General features: G+C 46.0%; 2 protein-coding genes across 7 annotated transcripts in view; one reads left to right on the top strand and one right to left on the bottom strand.

Annotated features, from left to right (window-relative positions):
• Positions 1 to 278: 278 nt before the first annotated feature.
• GPX3 (glutathione peroxidase 3) lies at positions 279 to 8,176 on the top strand. Its single transcript, XM_081180786.1, has 5 exons — positions 279 to 486; positions 4,932 to 5,085; positions 6,004 to 6,121; positions 6,555 to 6,654; positions 7,540 to 8,176. Exons 1-5 carry the CDS (start codon positions 400 to 402, stop codon positions 7,753 to 7,755), a joined length of 675 nt encoding a protein of 224 aa, XP_081036912.1. The 5' UTR covers positions 279 to 399; the 3' UTR covers positions 7,756 to 8,176.
• A 2,483-nt stretch (positions 8,177 to 10,659) lies between these two features.
• TNIP1 (TNFAIP3 interacting protein 1) overlaps positions 10,660 to 15,946 on the bottom strand; it is a 55,351-nt gene continuing 50,064 nt past the window's right edge. For all 6 annotated transcript variants that reach the window (XM_081180752.1, XM_081180751.1, XM_081180754.1 and 3 more), the window contains 3 exons: positions 14,942 to 15,139; positions 14,371 to 14,461; positions 10,660 to 13,555 (listed from right to left, as the gene is read on the bottom strand). In XM_081180752.1, coding sequence (XP_081036878.1) covers positions 13,512 to 13,555; positions 14,371 to 14,461; positions 14,942 to 15,139 — 333 coding nt within the window. In that variant the 3' untranslated portion in view covers positions 10,660 to 13,511. The remainder of the gene's footprint in view (positions 13,556 to 14,370; positions 14,462 to 14,941; positions 15,140 to 15,946) is intronic.

Raw genomic sequence — 15,946 nt, 5'->3', positions numbered from 1 at the left:
GTTTGTGTGTCACAGAGCTACAATTCCCAGCAGATAACAGGGGACATGTTATATTCTTGAATCTTCTCTCTAGTTCAAATTCTGGTTACTGACATTCTCTCTAAGATGGATTTTACGTGAGCTCACCCCTAAGACAGCACATGGCACACCAATCTGCGAGCAATTCTCGAGTTCAGAGCCTACACGGTTAATATTTGCAGGAGCAGCCCACAAGCCCTTGCTGTTCCAGGATTGGCCAGAAGCGTTCTGCTTCACCCTATTTATCGCAGCATTTTTGCTGGAAGGTGCTAAAGTGTTTGAGTGGCGGAGACAGAGAGAGACACCTGCGACAAGCAGTAGCCCTCTGGGGAAGCAAAGGGAGGGTGCTTACCCCCCCTTGTCCCCGTGGCTGCCACAACCATGAGGGGCAGACATAAGGACACGTGGATTTTGCCCTTGCTCTTAGCTGGCTTAATTCAGCCAAATCTGGGACAGGAGCAACAGAAGGTAAGATATTGCAGTACCATTCAGTGGGGCTCAAACAGGAAGATAACTTGGGATCTGACAGCTCTTGTATTCTGGTTTGAAACCATGCAGTATCGGACAGCAGGGTTTGGTGAGGACGAGCAACAGCTGCCTAGTGATTTATATAACATAATACTCTCTGCACCATCAAGCACCCCTTATGAATCTGCAGCCAGTGGGAACCAACCTGATCTGGCCTGCGTAGGGACCAGAGATTCCATACCACAAAATTATGGGCAGAATGGCAGATCCCAGTTTATATACAGCTCCTCTCCCACAATGCCTTTGTAATTGTGTCTCTAGATCAGGGTATGTATTTGAGCCTATATTGTTGTGGGCATTGTCAGAGGACAAAGGGAGTGCTTCTTTTAGCCGTGTAAAGTCGCTGCTTCTTATCAAGTGGTGAAAGGAATGGAGCGCATTTTATGATCAGCCTGTCCCTGCGCTGTCCCCCTTCTTCCCAGGCATGGGAGCTGGCAGGCTGTTTCTCTGTCTCGCTAAGCTAGTTTCTGAACAGAAATTTCACATTTTCCAGGATGATCTTGTGAATTTTGACCTGGATGCTGCTGGGCAAGCGCTTTAAATGATAAGACACCTCCACAGAGGCTGACCCTATCAGCGACTACTAGTTACGATGGCTATATCTGATGTCCAGTATCAGAGGCAGCATGCGTCTGAATGCCAGTCGCTGAGGGACATGAACAGGAGAGGGCTATGGAGGTTCACGGTCTGATTGTGGCATTCCCAAAGGCAGCAGGCTGCCCACCACGAAAACAGAATTCTAGACTAGATGGGCCAGAGGAGCATAAACCTAGGGGCCTGCCTAATACTGAGTTCGACCACTGGTCCATCTAGTTCAGTATTGTCTACTCTGACTGGCAGCAGATCTCCAGAATTTCAGATGCTGTTGTGTGTGTGTATTCCCAACCCGGTCAGATGGGTGGGGTACAAATAATAAAATTATTTTATTCCACCTGGAGGTGCCGGGGATTGAACCAGAGACCTTCTTCATGGTACAGCAGGTGTCCTGCCATGGAGCCATGGGCCTTTGTCCAATCCAGCAGGGTCCTTCTTACATCCTTAGGTTCTTGCCTGGAATGCTATAAATACCCATTTGTCTTATTGTGAAACTCAAAAGATCAACCTCACAGGATAGCTGCGATGACAAATGATACTATGGTTGCAAAGGACCCAGTGCGAATCTCACCCCCTGTCTCCTAACTGATGTCTGAATCCCTCCTAGGGCAGGAGAGGAACCCGGAGATATAGTGCTTCAGGTCAGGCAGATCCTCTGTAGCACGGAACTTTAATCTCGAGCAGGGAAAGGGGGAGCTGCTGTCTAAAGCACGGGAGATGGATGCAACTCGTGCACCAATGTCATCAGTCCAAAGGACAAGGTTAGGCAAGATAGGATAGGTCCCATGTGACTTGTTTACTCCCAGGGCTATCTGCACAGGCAGATAGTGTGGCAGAGATGTGAGAGAAACCTCAGTGACATCTAATTATTAATAAGAAAGCCACATATAATCTGCCTAAAAAAAGGGAAGCACAATTGCCACTTTGTTGCTGCTCCATTTAAAGCAGTTTCTGCTCATACCTGCACCAATGCACAAGACCAACTTGTGTGGGTCACAGAAAGATGGAGGGGAAGCATTACCTAAGTGCAAAAACAAGTGGTGTGGAAATATTAAATCACCATTCCTAGCTCAGCTGGTAGAGCACGAGACTCTTAATCTCAGGGTTGTGGGTTCAAACCCTGTAAGCAAAATATTCCAGCATTGCAGGGGGTTGGACTAGATGACTCTCGGGGCCCCTTCCAACTCCACGATTATATGTTTCCATTTCTCTCCAGAACAGCAGCTGTGAGGCGGGATAGGGAGACTTTGGCCCTCCAGATGTTGCTGGACTACATCTCCCATCAACCCCGGCCAGCGCGGCCAGTATCAAGGCCAATGGAAGTTGCATTCCATTAGCAACTGCAGGGCCAAAGTTGCCTCATGCCTGCTGTACAAGATGCCCACTGGGGCACATGCCAAGCATACTTGCTAGGAGACGGCATTGGATTCAGTGGGGCTTCCGGCAGAGCAAACACACTGGATGGTGCTGCAGAGGTACAAAGACGCCGTCACTTTTCTTATGGGAAGGAAAGAGAAGGGCTTCCAAACCTGTTGCTCCCAGTCACAAATACATCTAGCCTAAGTAGACTGTTCCTGTCCTGTCCCCATTACAGTGGTACCTCGGGTTAAGAACTTAATTCGTTCTGGAGGTCCGTTCTTAACCTGAAACTCTTCTTAACCTGAAGCACCACTTTAGCTAATGGGGCCTCCCACTGCTGCCGTGCCACCGGAGCACGATTTCTGTTCTCATCCTGAAGCAAAGTTCTTAACCCGAGGTACTATTTCTGGGTTAGCGGAGTCTGTAAACTGAAGCGTATGTAACCTGAAGCGTATGTAACCCGAGGTACCACTGTACAGCAATCTACTGTGCTGACTGATGGGAGTTGCAATCCCCAGCATTTGATGGAGAAACAGCTTGGCAAATGCTTGCATATACCCCTGCCCTCTCAAGGCTGTCTTTAAAAGCCAAGGAAATGACAGTGCTTCTCCAAGCTTTTCATTCCTGTGCTCTGCATTTCAGCTGTTTACAATGGTTGAAATGTTTGTCCATCTTTTGTGGGTTCGCTGGCCAATGCTATTTTTACCCTTGTACCTTCTACCGCTGCTTAATAACTGGTCTCAGAAACTGACTCCTCTTGTTCTGTGTCTTCGATTAGTATTTTTTGTGCGGCGTGCCTTTGGTTTGTTTAGAGCCAAAAGACGTACACAAGTGTTAATCCCCCTCCACAGTTAACATTCCCCTTCCTATCCCACGGCTGTAATCCAGGATTTGACTTGGAACAAAACTTCGAACAGGAACAAATCTGGGTTGGCTTACAGTAAAGGGGACCCATCTCTGTCATCCAGCAGCTGTCTCTGCAAACTGGAAAAGCAAAACAGCTTTAGCAGTGGTTGATCTGTGGCTTCTGACGCAAATAGATTTCCTCTCTCCTGCAGTGAACCAGAAGTTCAGAGCAAATGATGAAGTGTACCGATCAGAGCCTAGTAACCATGTGTTTCTAGGTGACCATCAAGAGCTAAGTGGTGGGGGCAGTTCTTCAGTCACCAATTATAAACTGCTCTGCCATAGGATGTTGCTTTATATTGGTCCAGACCAGTACTGACTGGCAGCAGGAGTGCCAGCTTGGGTGCCCAGAGCTGTGGCTGTCATGCAGCATGCATGGCCCTGGCACTGAAATTTGTGGGTGCCTGGCCCCTTCATGGGAAATTTTGTGGGTGCTTGGGCACCCAGGGAGTTGGCAGGTATGACTGGCAGCACAGCTCTCAAGAGTTTCAGGCCAGGAGTTTACCCAGCCCTACTCAGAGATGCCAGGAAGTGAGCCCAGGACCTGCAAAACAGGTGTTCTACCAATAACGTTAGCTCTTCCCTTCCTCACCACTGAGGATGGGATATATGTTCAGCACCCAGCACCAGAAGGGTGTGCCCACCCTACTGTATTTATTTCATCTTTCATTATACACTTCCTCTAAATACATTCATAGGTTTGTCAACACCTCTGCTTGGAAGATGCTCCTGTGCCTTTTTGCCAGCTCTGAAGAAGAAGGGAGTTCAGCAGGAATGGCTTCTCTTATCACTACATCAGGAGCATCCAGACACACTGGGCATTTGCACCCGAGCCATGCACCTTGCCACCATGCATTCGCTGAGCTTGGGAAGGGGCAGACACAGGCAGACTCTCCTCCATGCACAGGGGAAATCTGGGCCAGCCCTGATGTTCCCAAGTCCCTGCAGACAGAGGTGCTGTTGTCAGCCCTGCAGTATTTTGTATTGTAAAGCTGGAAGTCACTGAAGAGCTCACTGCCACCCATTTAGACTGTGTGGGACGACTGGTTCTCATACTACTCTAGAGGTAGAGAATCTTTGGCCACCTCAGGCTGCATTCTCTTCTGGGCAATTTGCCAGAGGCCACATGCCAGAGGAGAGCAGGGCAAGAGCCAAAAGTGGGAGGAGCAACGAATATAAACTTTGCACAGTAGGCTGCGCTCTGCACATGCTCACACATCCCTCTCTAGCCAGGCAATCAAGAGTTGTTTTCAGAATTCTGGGGCACAGTTTAGCCAGGCAAGCAAGGCCAGTAGAGTCTCGAAGGCCTGGTAAAAAGACCTGCATGGAACATTTGGCCTGAGGTCCCCCTCCCCTGTTGTGGTCCGATCTCCTTCCATGGTATGGGCATCCGGGTACACTTGTGGAAATGTATATGAGCTGTCAAAGCAGCTCTTAGAAAAGCCCTGGTGCAGATCTGCATTCCAGAGTACCTTCTTTCACCTCCTTATCCTTCTTCAGGTAGAGTCTCTCTTGTTTCCCTCCAGGTGGACTGCTACAACACGAAAGCAGGAACAATCTACGACTATGGGGCTCTCACCATAAACGGCGATGAGTACATCCCTTTCCAGCAGTACTCGGGGAGGATGGTCCTCTTTGTCAATGTGGCCACCTACTGAGGACTCACAATGCAGTACCTTGGTAAGATTCTCAGCTAGGAAGAGAAGCCTAGCTAGCAGCACATGCCCTAGTAGTGGATACCTTTGATGGGAGGCACTAGACTTCCAGCAATGTCAGAAACTGAGAAAACCTCTTAAGCCCAGAAGCATGAAGATTAGCTAACATTATTTGGTAGGGATCATCTCTGTTCTGTGATACTTTCCTCTTTATTATTGTGTCACGTGCAGCAGATGAGATCTGGCCTAAGCACAGGTTCCGAGCCTCAGTCCAGGCATATCTACACTTAGGCAGATTTCCCTTTCCCTTGGGAGATTCAGGACAGATACATTACTCCTCCAGGCAGCACATCGTTAATTTATGCAGCGATTGCCACTAACCTGGATGCTTTAAAAGAGGATCGGGCAAATTGATGGAGGAGAAGGCTATCAGTAGCTACTAGTCATGATGGCGGTGTTCTGTCTTGATGGTCAGCAGCGATCCTGCCTTCTGAATACTAGCCGCCAGAAGCATCAGGAGGGGAGAGTGTTATTGTGCATTGGTCCTGCTTGCCCAGTTCTCACGGGCATCTGGTTGGCGACTGTGAGAACAGCATGGTGGACCAAATGGACCATTCTTGGAGGTTCATCTGCACAACGCAATGTTCAGAGATGCCACGCTGCCTCTTGTTGACTTCAGGATGGCTCCGTCATATAAGTATGCTTTGAGCCAAGTTTTTTGTTGAGCTAAGTCCTGCAGGTGACTTCTAGAGGGATAGCCGATTGTATTAATTCTTTTGGCACCTTAAATGGTAACCATTTTTTATTGTGGCATAAGCTGTCATCATCAGAAGTGTGATCCTCAAATGGCAGGTATTTGGGGTACAGGTTGTAGCTGAAATTGCAGCGGAATGCAAGGACTGTGGCAAATTGGGATTTTGCTCTGTTGGTGATTATGTTGCAGAACTGAATGCACTACAGAATGAGCTGCGAAATCATGGACTGGTTGTCCTAGGTTTCCCATGCAATCAATTTGGAAAACAAGAACCTGGCACGAACGCAGAAATCCTTCCAGGACTGAGGTGAGTACACCTACTGCATGACCTGATGGTTATGCCAGGTAACTCTACATTGCACAACAGGCTAATTTAGAAAGCCTCTTGTCTTTAGTGCTTACAGTTGCTCACTATCTCCTTCTCCTGTGGCTCTACCATGTACCCCAGAGCAGACTCACATGCATGTATTGCTAATTTTCACTTCTCTTCTCCTTCTGGCAAGAAGGTGGGGGCAGGCAACAGACTCTTTAATCTCTAGGAAACTTACCTACACTTCCCTGGAAATAGTGATTGCATGAGAACAGGGAATGGAAAGGATATTTACGGCTGGGCAAGCAGGGACTGTGCCTAATAGATTCTGAGCAGGGGCCAGGAGGCTGTCCTCTGAACAGTGTAGAAACTTTTCCTTGTTGCAGCCTCTCTGCGAAAGAGCTGGTTAAACTTGCTCCTTCTGTTCCAGATACGTCAGGCCTGGAGGAGGTTTTGTCCCAAATTTCCAGCTCTTTCAGAAAGGAGATGTGAATGGGGATAAAGAACAGAGAATCTACACCTTCTTGAAGGTTTGTATTGGCTCCTTTGAACCTCTACCACCTCTCATCCTGGCTCATGAAGATGTTAAGGGAAATAGCTTGGAGCCAAGGATTCCCCAAACAGAACTACGCTCCGATGATGCTCTCACCGAGAGACAGGGGGGGCATTTCTAACCAATTTATTCCTTTCCCCTTGTGCCCCCACTAAATCTGCTCCAACGGTTGACCACTGTGAGAACAAGGATGCTGAATTGCCTTTGGCCTGATTCAACAGGGTTCTTATGATCAGAACTGGGGTCTCCTATAAAAGAGCTTAAGAGATGGAGCAGGGGTCCATAAGGGGAAATCAGAGAGAAGTGCCTCCCTTTCTCTCCCTCTTCTGCCAGTGTGGGTCTCCAATGGACACAGTTCCCTCCCATAAATAGATCATGGCAATCCCATTAATGGAAATGTAACTCGGGATCCAAGAAAGTAAGTTCTCTTTAAGCAAATGTCAGGGGTGAGGCTGCCATGAAAATTACAAGTTTTTAGATAGGCAAGCATCTATGTGGAACGTGGCAGAGAGAAAAAAGCAGCTGGGGAGGGGGATAAATTTTAAGCAGAAAAGCAGCTGGTGAGGAGGGGTTAAGCACCTTCTTCCCTCCTGACTGGTACTCATTTAAGAACAAAACAGGTTGCAGCATCATTATCCACTTGTGGATAGGGTAGTCTGGCACTTTATTAGGCTCAAATGTTGCTGTCAGGAAGTACATTTCAGACTCCTCTCTTCCTGTTCACAGCTGTCTACATCTCCCCTACACCACTAGAGCAATGACGAAAAGCTTGTTTTTGTACTTCTTAAAGCACCTTCTCTCAAATTGCCTCCATTTCTAACAACAGAAAAGTAAATAATGCTTTTCTTTCTCTCTCTGGTAGAACTCCTGCCCGCCTCCTTTAGAAAGCTTTGGTGACCCCAAGAAACTTTTTTGGGAACCGCTGAAGGTCCATGATATCAAGTGGAACTTTGAGAAGTTTTTGGTTGGTCCGGACGGGAAGCCTGTGATGAGGTGGGCACACAGGACCAACATTGGCACTGTGAAGAGCGACATCCTGAAATACATGAGAGAGCAGCAGAACCTGTCAATGGGCTAGAGGTCATGTAGATGTAGAGAAATAAGATGGGAGGGGTGGGGGTGGGGAGACCTGTTGCTTTATCCAGACCAGACATTTTATCCTCAAATCACAGAAAAAGGAACTGAACTTCCTTTGACCAAAAGCAAAAGGTTAAGATATAATGTTAAATATGGACTAGTTTATTCAAAATCAGACTGCAACCCTTCCTCGACTGACCTGTTTTTCCAAACACACTTTGGAAGAGGAAGTGGGCCTCAGCTTTCCAGTCCCTCTCTAGGCTTCGCTCCCACCATGTTGTAAGTGGGATCTCTCCCTGCCATCACTCCAACTTTGAGCCCACCATAGCACATTGGTAGCATTGCAGGGAGGTTGACGAAGATGGCCCTTGGGGTCCCTTCCAACTCTACAATTCTGTGATCAAAGCTGAGTACAGTGGTACCTTGGTTCTCTTTTTTAAATAATAATGTTTATTGATTTTAACATATAAATTATAAAATGTACCATGAAACTTATCACTTATACCATCTTTTTTGACTTCCATCAGCACCTCTGATAATCCACCGTTTTGTTCACTTCTTATATTTTTCTTAACTTTATATTGCCTTTAAGTCTCTTAACAAATTATCCTTTCCCTTATCTATTTTTGTAATACTTCCAGAACTTCTTGCAAACCTACAAACGTCGTCTGGTCTTCACAAATACTTTTCAAATAGTCCGTAAATTTACTCCAGTCTTCCGGTACCTTGGTTCTCAAACTTAATCTGTTCCGGAAGTCCATTCCAAAGGTGCGCTTTCCCATAGAAAGTAATGCAAGATGGATTAATCCGTTCCAGACTTTTAAAAACAACCCCTAAAACAAAAACGCAAAATAAATAGCAAAAACAAAGCGCCAAACTTAATCCATTCCAGAAGTCTGTTTGACTTCCGAAATGTTCGAAAAGAAAGGCTCTGCTTCTGATTGGTGCAGGTGCCCTGGAAACAATAGCCGACAGCCGCATCGGATGTTCGGCTTCCAAAAATTGTTCGAAAACCAGAACACTTACTTCCGGGTTTTCGGCGTTTGAGAACCAAGGCATTTAAGAACCAAGGTATCACTGTATATTACAACACACAAAGTAGTCTTTTGGTTTTGATACTACATTCAAAGTATGAGAGGGACCTCTTTCCCCACTCTTTGTTAACATATTTATATGCAAATATATATTCAGCAGTCTAGCCATCAGGCTTTATAAGTCAAGCCACACTCACTTCTATCTATAGAACTCAATTATGCCAATTTATGGTGGCATAAGCTTTCACAGGCTAGTGCTTCCACCAGGGCAGCCAACACGGTGCTCTCCAGCTCTTGTTGGGACTAAAACTTCCATCTGTCTCATCAGGCATGGCTAATGGTCAAGAATGATAGGAGTCATATCCCAACAAGATCTAGAAAACACCATATTGGTTGCCATTGGTTCACATCACTATCAGGTCTCAGAGATCTTTATTTGCAACCCTTTGCTATAAGAACCCAACTCACACTGCTCCTGTTAGGGATGGGAAGATCTTTTGCTAACAGATGGGACCCACATTTTGGACAGCTCTGGATAAGGCACAGCCCACCTCCCTTCCACAGCAAACTGAACAGACCCTCCCAGGCCGAGAGGTTATGTTGACTGAAGTTTCTCAAAGATGGCATTGCCTCCTCCGAGTGTGGATGACAGGAGAGAGGGATCTGGGGACAAGATGATGCATCAGTATGAAGGTTGGGTCTGAAAGCTCCCAAAGGGTGGACCTAGCCCAAGGCTGCGAAGGGACAGTGGAGCAGCTCTTCTAGTGCATTCGTGCTGCCCCACAACTCACCTTTGCAGAGATGCAGTCCTTCTGATCAGCCCCACGATCCTAGCCTCTTTTGCTTCCACACCCACCCTGTGTATGAAAAACTCCCTAATAATAATAATAATTAAAAAAACAGCAAGCACTCAATGCAACTTGTGAGAGACTCTCCTTTAAGCAAGGGTGCAGATCTGGTGGCAATACAAGATGTGTGTTCCTTGGAGAATTTGGATCCTCTAGCTAGGTTACAGTCTCAACAAAATGAGAGCTTGTCTATACTGCCACTAGCATTCTCACTAAGCCAAGACCCTCCACATCCATCCCAGGCAGCACTGACAGTGCTCAGCGATTATGGGAACTGTGGTTCAGCAGCATTTGGAGGGATACAGGTTAGGCACCCCAATTTACAGAGTGCCTTTAGAGGGTACGAAAGCCATTCACACAATGATCCTTTATGACAACCCTAAGCTGAGTCAGTAATCTTCTTCTCATATATAGAGAGAGGCTTGCTTAAGGCAACCTAATGAGTTTGCTATTTAGGTGGAAATGGAACAGAAGGGGTTTCTGGTTAGAGCTCATCCTTTTTTGTTCTGTGTTACATACTAAAAACTGCCCCTGTTAAAGAAAAGAAACCAGTTTTCCCACTGCAAAACTGTGTGATAGCATTAGAATCTGACATCCTGAATCCATTCTGTATCCAGTTGCCCTGGTTCAGGCAGTTTCCTCTTGGTGTTCACTTCATGCAAATATAGATTCAAAGAGAAGATAAAGTACACAAGCACACAACACACACAAAACTTGGATCTTCTCTTTCACTTTTTGCACTGTGGATCAGGGGTAGCTAACCAGTGGCTGAACTACAACTCCCATCATCCCTGATCCCATAGCCCATATTGGTTGGTGCTAATGGGTTCAACATCCAGAGGACTACTGGCTCCCCATCTATGCTGTGCAGGGAATTATTTCTTACAGATGATGAAAGGAAATACCCAACGCCCTGACACTCATCCTCCTTTCATTTATGGCAATCCAAAAGGCATCTAATAAATAGCACCAGGTAGCACAAAGACACATTTCACTTCGACATAACACTCCAGGGACTGTAGATCACAGGGGGGGAAATCACACTTTATTAGGAATAGAATAAAATTAATATATATAATTAATATCATTTTGCCAAAACAAAATGTCTCTAACATTTATACAATAGGAAGATCGGCAAGCAAAAATACTAGGTGTTACTATTTAGAGTGATGTGTACAGTAAATTCTAATCAGGCTTTCCTTCACCTTTTTCTTTCCTATGACAGAAAGAAAAGGGGGGTTACAAGTGCCCCCGCCATAACATCTATGTTTGGGGTGGTAGGCATTGATCTTGTAATGTAACATTTTGTAAATTGTTATTCTTTCCCTCTGTGAGGACAAGAAAAAAGGACCACCCTTTATGGTTACTTCCCAAGGAAAGAGTTTTCCCTGTAGAGTTTGATGGCTGAATATTTGTAAACATCCAATTCTAGTTTCAAATGAGCCCAGGCATTAACCATTTGAGCAGAGGCATACATAAGTTCCCAGACGCCCTTGGCAAGGAACTCTATTGGCACCTCTGAAGCCAGGAGATACCATGGATCAGAAACTCAAAGGGTTTGCCTTTCACGCTCCACTATTGACTTCCTTTGCGGCCATCAGGGTCGAGTCCGCTTTGCTCAGCCTCCCTACCACCACCTCCTCCACTGATCTCTCTCTTTGCCTACCTGCCTTTTTTCCACCCTCCACTCACTGCTTCCTCTTCTGCTTCCTTCCTTTTCGCTCCTCTTGCAATTCATGTCTTTCTTCCCTCTAAGCTCATACCGGGGGCCTGCCGAGGTGCCCAGAGCAGTCTGTGCACCTTGTCCAGCCACCCAAAGCAGTGGAGTGGCGGCCCAGGGAGCGTGCCGATGGGCAGAGAGCCAGAGTGGAGGGGCACGATTTTGGTGCCACCCTGGGCCGGCACCCTTGGCGAGAGCCAACCTGGCCAACCCCTGGTACACCCCTACATTGGAGTATTCCAGTTATTACAGCAGCATGTAACAAGCCATTTGTACCACCTCTTGCATAGCACACTTTGAAAGAAATGTTTATGACAATTAGGTTAGCTGGATTAGCATTTCAAAACAGTTTTTTTTAAAGCAATCTGTGGTTGAAACAAGTGTAGGTTTTACAGAAATGTCAAAATAAAGGGCACCTTTGTTTCCTTAGGGATTATCATGCTGAGGAACAGTGAACAGTGGAAACCTTACTGACCAAAGTCTTTGCAGACTCTGACTCAGCCACTTTCTATATGCACTTATTTTCTTTTTCATCCTACCTATTCACCGTATGGTGCACCCTCATAATTAATTTGTCTCTTAAAAAGCAACAGCCATCACTTCCCTGTATTTCATCTTTCATTCATGCACATTCTAAGGTCCCTCCCATCTTAAAATGAAGCCTCTCCACTTCCACTTCCAGCATGCTGCTGCTTTGTTGGAGAAACCAGCCTCTGTGCGAGGAGGAGATTGGGGAAGAAACAGTATTATCGAGCCAGTGTGCAGAATGCCTATAGAAAGCTGAACCCCAATTGCATCCAAGCTGTTTCATTATACCATCAATGCTCTTTTAAGAGTAACACAGCTGACCACAACACATGCAATCGGTGGTCACACAGCTGTGATTCCTTCCGACTCATGTAAAACAGTGGTAACATCAGCAGTACCACTTATAGCAGAGTTTTTAAACTTTGATTTTATGCAACACATATTCCTCAAAAGCCTTTGCTGGTCACTACTGCCCTGCACCAGGAGTGCAACCCTTCTTCGTTGTTTTTTTCCACTAAACTACCACATTTACAGCACAACCTTATTCTGGAGTGAATCCCACTGGCCTCAAGTGGACTTACGCCAAGGAAAGTGGATTGCAACCAAAGATTAGCTATTCTCGTTAGCACATACAGTCCATCAGGAATCATTTAAAAACTGCCTTGCTAGATCAGACTGGAAGTCCATCTAGTCCAGCAAGCTGTCTTGAAGGGTTGAGAGAGAGAGTTGTGCAGCAACACCTGCTAGCCTGTTTGCAGACCACATTTACATTGAGACTAATGGGTTCGATTTCATACTGTGAGATCGAAAAGAGACAGGAACAGAGTTTCAGGCTCAGGAAAACAATGCAGGAAGCTGCCGATACTAAGAGGAGGGTAAGTTAAGGTATATGTATAAACTGGGTATGTGGCGCAATACACAAACAAATACTAGTTTTAACCACGCTGAACAGCACAACTCAGTGGAAGCATAATGTTTCCTTGGGCTAAACCACTGGACTCGACACGCAAATTAAAAAATATATATTCAGGATGGGGAAAGTATATTTTACTTCCTATACACTATACAGGGATTGGATTTCTCCTTCTCCCTACCCCCTTGCAAAAAATCAGTGTCTGTAACCTGTCGAGGCATTGGCCACAACAGCTGCTCTGCAAAAGCCTTTTTGCACATAGAATGTTTCCGCTGCCACCAAATTCAGTTGCCGTAAATGTAAAGCTGTCACATGACAGGGGGAATCAGCTAGATATAGGTTCTGTTGACACAGGGCTGCCAGTGTTTGCCACTGGAATCTGATAGCAGATCCATGGCTGTTGAATCCTTGAGGTCAGAAAGAGTTATTCATCCAAATGCTGAGTGTGAGTGAAAGGGAGACCCAGGTAGTTATTTCCAGTGGTTTCCCCCGTAACACTGGGCCACTGTCACTCCTTGGCAGTATCTTCCATACGTCTTCAGAAATTCCTGCTAAAGCTGCTGTCAGCTCAAGCATCCAAGTGTACATGTATTCCATGTACACAGATAAATGTGAATAGTGTCCAGGAGCACAAGGAGGCTTTTATCTGTACATGCAGACTCACATGCGTATATCACAACTCCATTTCTTATGCTCTTGCACATGGCCATAGAGTTAGGCGGGCCTTTGGTTTTTAGGTAACCCAAGGCCTGTAGGGTCTGAAAGACAAAAACACACAAATATTACAAAAAGTGGCAGACAGGTCTTTGGTCAACAATATACTATTATGTTCAGCTCACAGAGATTTGAGCTGAACTGAATCCACCATCCCAATCCTCACCAACAGCAACTGCTGAGAACTCCATAGCCAAATGCCCGGTGGATATTTAAAATCTGGCCGATGACATTTAGTATATTTCAGCCGCATCTGCACAACACACTAAACTGTGGTTTAGTACAGGGGCCACCAGTTTTTGGCGGGTCATCAGCACAGTTACAAAATGTTGAGGGCTAGGTGAAGGGAGAGCTAGGGAGGCACAAAGACACACACCTCTGGCTCCTTGAAACACTGAGGCGCAAGTTTTCCATGAACTTGAAGACCAGTTAGATCTCTGTGAATTGCATACATCAGAAACTCATGTGACCTTTCAGGCATGAAAAAGATTTGCACCTTCAAGCAAAGATTTGCACCTCCTTTCCTCCTATTTGTTCAGGGCCCGTTTGTGTGTTAGGATAGGCAGGCGAAGGCAGCTTGAAACAGTGCCCTCACAGCACACAGGGTGTGGCTGCCGTAGAGTGAACCTCCCCAGTTTTGTGTGGCAAATTGGCATGTCACCACAAAGCCACCTATGTCAGGTGCTAGTGATGGCATGAAGGCGCCCCATGCAATGGAAATGATCTACCATGTGGAGCAGCCAAACGTTTCTGAACTGTTATCATAGCAGATAAGAAGACCCTTCGAGGAGAGGAGGAAAAGCAGCATTCACAATAGCTCTCGGGAATTTCACCAAAGAAGTTTGAAGCTCTTTCTTACCTGATTCCTTGGGGAGTTGTTTCCCACCATCTGGCGCTTGTGCGTTCTGACTTTGTGAAATAACACATGGTGGATACCAGGTATATTCAGGCTAAAGTGAGCAAGACATAAATAAACAAGCATAAACATGGCACACAGCTAATGCGTGCTTCAAAATGGAAACTTTGCTTCTCCAAACTGAATGGCCCCACTGTGCAAGTAGGAGGAGGCACTGGCAATAGGCTAAGCAGAACCGTTCATTCTGGGGTGAACATGCCCTGGATTCCTTCGAGAGGAAGAACTTAATATGAATTCTATAACTAAAGAAAGAATCAGGCCATGCAACAAAATTTTGAGCACAGATTCTGGTAGGCAAAGCCAACAATTTCAGATTTTGGAAAACAGGAGAAGCAGAGCTGCTCGTTCTGGGCATTCGCTTACACCTGGAGTTTTGCACAGAATCTGGCACAATCCTGAGACTCTGATCTTCATTTATTTTTTAACGAGGCAATGGATGGCTTTATACTTATAGCCTCCAGTTCCCAGCTGCCCTTTTTCACAGCCCTGATGCCTTCTGATTTAGTTAACTCACAGGAGGGAATCGGTGGTAGTTCTGAACCGGAGGACGCTCATTTGGCATTGCCGCTGGTGGGTAACGGATCTGCTGCCACTCCTCATAACCAAGATACATGTGGGGCTGGACTGGAGTGGGGCACTGGAACTGGTACATGGGGCAGACTGGGGCCCCCGGTCCTGGCTGTGGCTCTGGATGAAGCCTGTCACCAGAATGCTGTAAGTGAGAAAGCAGGAGGCTGAGAATGATGCAAACACAGATAAGCCATACACAAGGCTAATGATTTACTACTGGAATATTTGGGCATCAATAGGAGGAAGCATTATTGTTTTTGGTTATCCTGTACTTTTCATCCAGGGACATTTCATCCTGGGCTGACTGAAGGAACACTATGCCCCCTTCACTGTATTTTGATCTCACTGTTGCCAGGAGGAAAAAGTAAGCGTAGGCTGAGAAAAAGGAGTTACCTTTTAAATAAAAGCAGTGGCTAGTAAGAGAAAAATGACTCAGATCTAATCTGGATCTACATGTAGAAGCAGTTTTGATCTCCCTGGATAGGTAAACAGAAAGCCACCTACAGACAACTTTGACACTGTCAATTTAATGGGATATCATGCCCTATAGTCTGTGGGGCAGAACCAGTCCTTACCAGCTGGGGTGGATTAAAGAGATAGATCTCTCTCCCTCCCCTCCTCCCTCCCTCCCTCCCTCCCTCCCTCTCTCTGTGTGTGTGTGTGAGAGAGAGAGAGACGTAGGACCCTGGTAAAATTATCAGCCACAATGGCATTGGTAATTGGTTGCTTTCCCTGAAAGAAAAACACATTATTATGTAAAAAAATAGGTAATATCCAGTTTGGGGCTAGAAGTTTCACACCTTTCGCCCAATTAGGGTTCAATTTGACTGGAAAACATCCACAATGTATGGAAATAATTTATGGGTGCGTCATGGCAAAGAGAATATCATAAGAAGAGGCCACTTGGCCATCTGGTCCAGCATCCTGCTCTCACAGTGGCCAACCCAAT

This window comes from Podarcis bocagei (genome assembly GCF_964188305.1).
Source record: "Podarcis bocagei genome assembly, chromosome: 2".
Taxonomy (NCBI): Eukaryota; Metazoa; Chordata; class Lepidosauria; order Squamata; family Lacertidae; genus Podarcis; species Podarcis bocagei.
The sequence above is the reverse complement of the archived record's forward strand: the minus strand, read 5'-3'. Positions and strand labels throughout refer to the sequence as shown.